Consider the following 8,887-nt stretch of genomic DNA (forward strand, 5'->3'; position numbering starts at 1 on the left):
TGTCATAGTTGCTCCAATAAAAGCCATTTAAAAAAAAAGCACCTGACATTTTTTAACAGCACTTTAACCAAGAGGACGGGGTGTCACCCTAAGGACACCAAGAGCTTGGCCTTTTGGTCTCTGTGCAATAAGCAGAACATGCAGAATCTTTTGCTGTGTGCAACCAAATCTCTTAGTTTAGACTTCTCTGCCTCCAACCTGGTCAGTAAATTTCTCAAGCAGGTCTAGGGATATCCAGGGTTGAGGAGGGAGATAGGAAGCACTGTAAACTTTCTATTCCAGCTTTGCCAGTTATAAAGTTCGTATACAATCCCCCTTTACCTCAGTGCTGTTTTTACTCTCATCCAGAATTATATCCATATGCCTATGTTAAAAATAAAGAAATTCTTCACCGAGGCTTTGTAAGGCCTGGCTAGTTACTGCTAAGACCAAGAGTTAGAATCCAGATTTCATGACTTTATAGTGTTTTTGGCTTTGGTTTGGTTTGGTTTTTATCTGATGCTGGGGATTCAACCTAGGCCTCACACATACTAATAAACCAATGCTCTGCCACTGAGCCACACCCCCAACTCAACTCTGTAGTTGTTTATGTTCACTTTAAGTGCCCCCCATTAGAATTCATATAGGAATTTTTCTGACTATAGGTAAGAATCATTGTTTTAGTTGACTCATTTTTAGTTTCCAAATGACTATTGTGGCTTGCAGTCCCACGGAGAAGTCAAGACCCTTGTCTTCATATGCATAGTCCTTTACCCATTAAGGACAATTATTAAGCCTCAAAATGTTTTTGAAACTTATTTAACAACTTGCAGTACCATGAACTGTGAAAACTACACCTTTAACATTAGGAGTGGTGTAAGTCCCTTCTGTATCCAAATACTATACTTATTTCCCTCAATGTTTATTACTAAGTATGAACTAATTTCTAGCTCTGTGAGCTCTGTAACTTGTCAAAACATATGATTGATATTATATGTGATTTTTAAAACAATATCTTTGAAAAATTATGAAATTGTGCTATGTGCCACAGATATGTGGAATTTTCCTTTAAAACCCATTATTTCAGCAAATCTAGTTGTGTATCTTACTGGATTTTCTTATGTTCTATTTTGGAGCATATTCTTTTTGTGTTTTAGATCGTTTGGGTGACTGAGGTTTATTTCTAGGTTGTGTTTTTCATGGAAGCTGCTCAAAATAGGTTATTGTTTCTTTCTGCTGTTGTGCCTGAGCTCACTTGGTCTTGCTGAATTCTAATTGAAGCTCATTTCTCCTTCTTTTATTTTCAGATATTTGTATCTGCTCTTTTCTGGTGATGACCTTTTACCTTTAGACCACTGGGTGTTTAACACAGAAGCTCACCCTCTGCCTGTGTTACATTTAGCCAACATCACACTTTCAGGTAACCCTGCTGTTCGATGAAAGCAACTCCAGAAGGACCAGTCTTACCTGTGTTTTGTTTACATGGACTACTACAGAAACTAGTCTGGAGAGGCGGCTTTTGAAAATCTGGACCTCTAAGTCAACATGACAGGGTGAAACCTCCCCACAAGACTTTTCAACTTGTAGATATATCAACTTTGAAATTATTCCATTTTATACCTGACCAAAATATGTTCTGGTACATGTAGGACGGAGACCTGATGTGCTTTGATTCTTAATGAGATGGTCATATGAGAAGCAATGCCTGTTAATGCTACAAGCCAAGAACATAGAGCACCTTGCAGGAATTAGAGATGGCTTTGGAACCAATTATATAATTTGTTTCCCTCACAGTGGAGCAGCTTTCAAATCAGATATTTACACATTGATTCTCCCTTTTTCTCCATTTTAATAATGGAATAAACTAAGATAAACAAAAACAGGAGAACAGTGTAACTGCATCAGTAGCAAGAAGACTCAAAAGAGAAACAGAAGTATCTATCCCTGTCTGAATTTTGAAGTTCCCTATTGGATGACCAGACTGGCAACCATTTCAATCCCAGTGTTTTTCATTGAAATTTCTCAGTTAAATTTAATTTTTCCTGGGACATGATCTCACAAAGAATACTCTTCAAGTCTTTTTCTGTATCTGGTATCATTGAAATTGCTCTTTATCATAACCACTACTTATGAGCCTGGGTTTGGGATTTTGTGCATGTAATTCAGTCTAGTGTTGGTAGCATGACCAAAAGAGGGGGAGATGCCAGTTTGTTGCCTTGGCACCTGTTCTTAGAGAAGCCCTTGGTTTCATTGGTAAGAGATCATTCTTCCAAACCAACACGTCTACCAACTAAATTTTATCTACTGTACTCTTATAATAAATTTAATAGAGTCAGTCAACTTACAACTTTATGTGACTTGACAAAATTCACTATACTATTATGCAGCTCTTAATTTGCCATTATAAATTAAGTTACTTTTACAATTTAGAAAAGCAAAAACAAAACACAGTGAAACTTCCTTAAACATTCCATCAGGAATGGGGACAGGGGATCCTTCATTATCTCATCAGATGAGTAAGCTATTCACAAATATTTTGGTTTTTTAGTTTCTCCAAGAATATTTATAGAATCCAAAGAGTTAATCAGAATAACTTCAAAATAACATTTGGTGATAAGGGTGTAATTAATCATATTACACTGAAATTAGGATATATCTAAGGGTCTTTCTTTTATCATTAGTAGATTTTGCATTGATTTTTTTTAAAAAAACTATTTCTTTATATTTTGGCAGAAGAAAAATTTTATCAGAACTGTATAGTATAAGATAAATACTAATACTTACAAATTTTCCATCCCTTGAATTTCTGTGACTGTGCAAGACACTTTTTTCCTCTTAATTTAATACATTTTCCACTGACTATAATAAAAGTTGGAAACAATATAATTAGTATTTACTCTGAATTTGAATATTTTATGAAACAAGTTTGTACAGGAAACCTCCCTTGGAATTCTGAAGGCTTATTTCCTTATTCAGTAGCTTGTCTTTTTAACCCTCTAATTAGCATGTAGTAGATTTAAATTGGGAAAAGACCTAATAAATTAATTAAACATTTTCTAAAGGTGATCATCTTGTACCACAATTATTAGACAATCCTCACAGTTCAGCCAATGATCCATAAATGATAGCTACCCCAAAATTGTTTAGTGTACATAGAAAATAAGAATGTGGAGCCAGTTGTATTAAGTATCTAAGAGGGTTTAATTTTAGTATCTTTCACTATTTGGAAGTTTAAAGTTTTTGCAAAGGGTAGATGACTATGACTTTAGAAGAGAAAGGGAGTATTTGGTTGTCAGAAAAAATTAGCCTTCCTCCTAAAAGTAGCACAAGCCCACTTATGAATCACTGAAAAAAAGTGAAAAACTTGAGTTGGCAAAGACTCAGAGTATACATGCAGATAGCAGCAATCTCCCCCCTTTTCCCTCTCTGTGTATAGAAGAGTGCAGAGTAAAGGGGCCATACTAACTCCCTAGACAACTCCTCACCAGAGGAGACAGAACCCCTACCCCAAGTGCTCTGTATTACTTGGATGACTGGAGCTGGAGAGAAGGCAAAGAAGTGTACAAGCAGAGCCAATTCCAGTACAAAGAATTTGAGAGAGACCATGGAAGGGTCTTCTTCCTCACTCCCTATCTTCTTTGTGATGATAAGTCTAGAGCTTATAACAGTGCTTTTACTTCTCTGAATACCAAAGGCAATTAAAGTCGGATACAAATGACTTGCCAGTGTCATGTTTTGTTTTTGTTGAAGACTTTGTAAATAATTTCCACTGAGATCAGTCTTTATCCCATATTTTGCTTAGTTTCCAAGAATATTCTTTACTATCTTCTATCCTTAATTGCCCTTTGCATTTTATAGATTTTATTACTCAGGTTCAGTACTCACTGCATTTATAAGATCTCCTGCAAAGAGCCCAGAAATTCTACTTTTCAGGTGCCTCCTCAAAAAGCTGACACCTCACTTTGTGCCTGTGGCACAGTTGTGCAGAACAGCTAGATGGGTTGGTACATAAAAGAAAAAAAAAGAGAGAGAGATGTTGAACACCTTCTACATTTATTTCTCTTTATCTTAGAATCACACTTTTTGGTTCAAACCAGATTTTTTGTTTTATTTTATTGTTTTTTTATTCAACCAGTATGAAGTTGTTAAAACCAAGGGAATGGGCCCTAATCCAAAAGAAGTCTCAGTGCAGAAAAATAAGTCCCCAGTCAGGGGGTTGTTACTTTCTGGTGGGTTGCACATGTTATGTCTAACACCAACTCATTCCTGTCTTTTAGCAGATGTGTCACTGTAAAATCTTAATTATTGATCTCTCATCTTATCTATTCTCCATTGCCAAAGTCTTTGTCAAAACTCCAAATTTGTTGATAAAAGATTGTGCTTGCCATTCTCATGCGAATGCAGTTTATCCTTAAGCCAGAATTTATTTGAATGAATGCATGAGTAAATGAGAGAATGAGTGGACACTTACGGAGTACCGAATATGTGCCAGGCATTGTGTCTGGCACTTTCAAGCATTAGAACATTTTGTGTGATTCCAATGGCATTTTCTGTATGAGAGTAGTTCATACCATTTTAAGTGTTTTCCAATAGGAATTGTGTTACAAAATCCTTAATTTTGTATTTCATTTAAATTAAAGAGGAAAAGAAAGGTTTATAATATATTTTAAACAATGTGATACTATATAATACTAACAACTATAATCGTAGCTAATAACTAAAGTCTCTTGGAAAATATCAAAGAAATATTTGATTTCTGATGCAACTTTGACTAAAATATTTCTTTAGAAATAAATAAAAACATTCTTATTTTGCTATATGACTATAATTACATAATTAAAAACCAATATTTTATAGAAGTGCTGGTTATTTTATATTCAAAGATTTTTTTGTCACTTAATTCATGGGTAAAACTTGTAGGTGTGAATTGTCTTTGCTCTGGTATGCCTCCTACTAGTGGTTGTACCCATATTTCTTAAATATAAAGAAAAATATACTAAAATATTTCTCAAGTTCCAAACAGTGGTTCCTGGTAATAACATTTGGAGTTTTACTTTTCATTAGGTTCCTTTACCCTCAAATTGGCTACCTTCTGTCTTATGCAGTCTTTACATAGATATGTACATATATATCTATGTAAAGATACGTATATATATAAATACAGTCATATAGATTTTTAATACTGTCAGTTACACATACAGTTGTAACAGTTTTGGCCTCACAGATTATCAGCAGAATCTTTAAGTAACCACAGATGATAAGGAGATACTTTAATCCACTGTTTCAAGAACAGTGATGAAGATTTTCTGATACTTCCAACTCATTCAGATTCTGATGAAGATCTTTTTGATCCATATATAGTCAACAAGCTTTTCTGTAAAGCACAGATAAATAAATACTTGAGGCTATGTAAACCATATATAGTCTGTTTTATTACTTAATCCTGCGGTTGAAGTGTGAAAGCAGCTATAGATAATATGTAAATGAATGGTGGTAGCTGTGTTCCAATAAAACATTATTTACAGAAACAGATGGAGGGTTGGGTTGGGCCTGCAGGTCATAGTTGTTGACCCTGATCCCAAGTTTAATTTGTGTAAGACCCTCTAACCTTTGATCTGTATCTTTTCTCTGTGTTTTGATTTATATAATTCATTTTTAAAGCAAAAAGATGTGTGTATGTTCAGTTGTATGTATTTGTGTTGCCTAAAGCTGTGTCTTTCATTGTCTTTATTCTTCTGGAGTCTGTACAGGTTTCAAGATAATATATGACTATATGAAAGAGGCAGAATGGGGTGGGGAGTATGTTATCAATCATTATTTTCACTTGTTATTTTAATGCCATAATTCTGGATTCCCTGTGTAAAAAAGGTCTCTGTGGCATAAAAATACTCTTTTCTTCTAAGTTCTGCCTGTTCACTGACCCTTGGACCAGGACGCAAGATTGCTGGAACTGTGGAAATTTATCCACTTGAGTACTCATAGAACTCTTAAGACAAAAATATGATAGAATTCCTGGTCTTGGTTCTATAGAAACTAATCTTTTGAAAATTTTTTGGCAACAGAAAATGGGTTTTGTGCCTCATTTAAGGGTATTGCTCCTTTTTTTTTTTTTTTTTTTTTTTTTAACTTGAGAAAAACCTTAGTCTGAGGAATATGGAGGAAAATGTATCCAAAAGAAGAGCTCTCTTCCATCCTTGTATAACGCTCCACAGTACCTTTCCAAGTCAGTAACACTATTTCAGAATGTCAATATGCATCATTTTTCAATTACAGCATTCCTCAGCTTCAACTTTATATTTCCATTACTTAACAACTCATCTATTTCAAACTTGGTTTGAGCCCAGCAATTGCAGAAGTCATAAAATTATATAACATCATATTAACTAGCCACATACATTGCAATGTACCAACTATTTTGATAGATAATACATTTTTCACTGAAAGTTTATTAAATATTTTACTTTAAAAAAAAATCCTAGAGGAGGGAAAGACAATTCAGACTGAAAGAGTACAGAGATGACTCTCTTCCCCATTATAAAAGAGCTGCTCTTCTAGGTTCAACCTACTATAAGGTTGCTCAGCTCATCGTGAATGTAAATTTGCTATTCAAACAACAACCACATACATACATGTTAACATGCACAGGCTTTTAAACAATTGCAAATATCTTGCAGCTATTTGAATGCTACAGAATTCTGTTGTAAATTGCATACCAGAAATTTTCATGAAGGGTAAATTCAACCCTTTGTTGGGAAAAATTATTTTTTTAGAAAATTTAGGAATTGGTTTTTGCTGGATTAATTGAAGTCCCCCCAATTTTAATTACTGAATTTGGAAATTGAAATGCCATTCTTTAATCCTTCTGTTGTAAAATTCACTGATAAAATTGTTCCCTAAACTAGTAAGTGGGATTGGAACCCACTGGCTGCCCTGAACTGGTTTCCAGTCATGTCCTCCATAACGTGATTTTTACAAATCAAAGGTAATATTGTATAATTAAGATCAAATAAAGATGTTCTTTAAGTGAAAAGTCTTTGTCTACCTTTCATTTTTACTCACTGGTGACAATCTTCCTGTGTAAAGAAAAGCAACTTATGCTTTTGTAATAACTGGCAGTCCTTAGTGTCTCACATTCTAAGATTATTTCTTTTGGCTCAGCCAATCTTCACATCCCTTGATATCATAGATAAAGAAGAGCTTTCAGGAAGCATTTTATATGTATATATATATATATATTTTTTTTTTTTTTTTTTTTTTTTTTTTTTTTTTTTTTTTTTTTGTACCTGGTACTGAACTTGGGCACTTGGTATTGTGTCACATTAAAATCTGACCTGGCTCTGCCAAAGTAGTTCTTGGACAAATACAGGCATAAGGGGCTTAAGGAACATGATAAACTGAAATTAAAGCAATAGTTTTGTCAAAGCAAAGGTATTTCAAACTCTGTACCCACGAAGCATCAAATAAAGTTGTGATAAAACCTTCTGAAATAGCAACCAGTTTATATCCTTGAGGTCTGATTCTTCTTGGTACTGTGAATTTCAACAATCAAAAATTTAGACTAGAAAATTACATTGTAGATGTACCAAAATCAGTAATGGATTTAAATTTTGAGAAATAACTAAAGCAGGGCCAGTTAAGATTAAAAGGATAAAGATCTTTATGTGACTATAATTTGAAAATCTGGACCTCTGTCTGCTGGGTACCTGAAAGTTACATCATTTCATTGGGTTACAAAGACTATCAACATGCAAAAGAAATTCACATTAAGGATGGGTTCCAATGGTGAGTGAGCCTGTACCACAACTTGTTGGCTGGTCTAATACAAATTTATTTTAATTGTTTAAACTGTGGTAAAATTAATATTTCATAATATTGACTATTTTGACTACTTTATAGAATTCAGTAGCAATTATTACAACAGTGTTGTGCAATCATTGCCATTATCTATTTCCAAAATGTTTTCATCCTTTCAAACAGGAACGCCCAGCATTGAGCAATAACTCCCTATTCCTCCCTCCTCTCAACTCCTGCTAACTTCTATTTTACTTGCTAAGTCTCCAAGTCTGACTGGCCAGTATTTTGTCACAGGTCATTTCTTCTTTGACCCAGGGATATAGAGGAATCCAGAGTTGCTGCCTAGATCCACTCCACCAATCTGTCTTCTACTTCCTAAGATAAAATTCTTAGCCTCACTGAGTCTCAGTTTTCTAGTAAAGGAGAGAGAGTATAGAATTCTTAGACTTAAAAATTGCATGTGCCTAACCCAGATGAAGCCCACAATTTCAGTTGTTTTTAATTATTTTCGTTAGCTGAAGGTTGGAGTGATCATTCTTATATAGAAAGAAAAAAACAAAGGGAAGGGCAATTAGAACAGGGCAGTGAGGAGCCAAGAAACCCATCAGTTCTACCTCAAGTTTAATGAATGTGAATGCATTAATGATGCATATGAACCAAGCAGTTTTAAAACTTGTAGAAGTGACTTTTGCTAGAGAGACAGCAAAAACAAAAACTAAAAGTTAATACTGATTATGTTTGTGGGGTAGGAATATAAGAGACTCCATATTTAACTTGTTGCAAAAAGTTTTATTGAGGCATGATTTACATGAAACGTTTCTATTCCAAGTACATAATTCAGTGATTTCTAGTAAGCTTACAAGGTGTTACAGCCATCCCACAATTCCTAAACATAAATAGATGCCTAGAAATTGAATTTTTTTGAGTCATATGGTAGAGCTATATACATTTTGAAATATATACACACCACACTTCCAGAGGGACTGCTTTTACAATTCCTACTAGGTATGAGTATGCAAGTATCAGTTTCTCCACAGCCTCACTAACACTTGTTACTGTATCTTTTTATTGTCTGCATTTTTTAATTGTAGTCATTCTAATGTATGAAGTTGTA

At 34.3% G+C, this 8,887-nt stretch overlaps 1 protein-coding gene across 1 annotated transcript in view; it reads left to right on the forward strand.

The window, feature by feature from the left end:
* The window catches only part of MAN1A2 (mannosidase alpha class 1A member 2), a 168,430-nt gene extending 161,978 nt beyond the window's left edge, over positions 1-6,452 (forward strand). Inside the window, exon 13 of the mRNA XM_079109401.1 lies at positions 1,287-6,452. Within this exon, the coding sequence (XP_078965527.1) occupies positions 1,287-1,419 (133 nt within the window). The 3' untranslated portion in view covers positions 1,420-6,452. The remainder of the gene's footprint in view (positions 1-1,286) is intronic.
* The last annotated feature ends 2,435 nt before the right edge of the window (positions 6,453-8,887 follow it).

The sequence above is a fragment of the Sciurus vulgaris genome (genome assembly GCF_902686455.1).
Source record: "Sciurus vulgaris genome assembly, chromosome: 1".
NCBI lineage: Eukaryota > Metazoa > Chordata > Mammalia > Rodentia > Sciuridae > Sciurus > Sciurus vulgaris.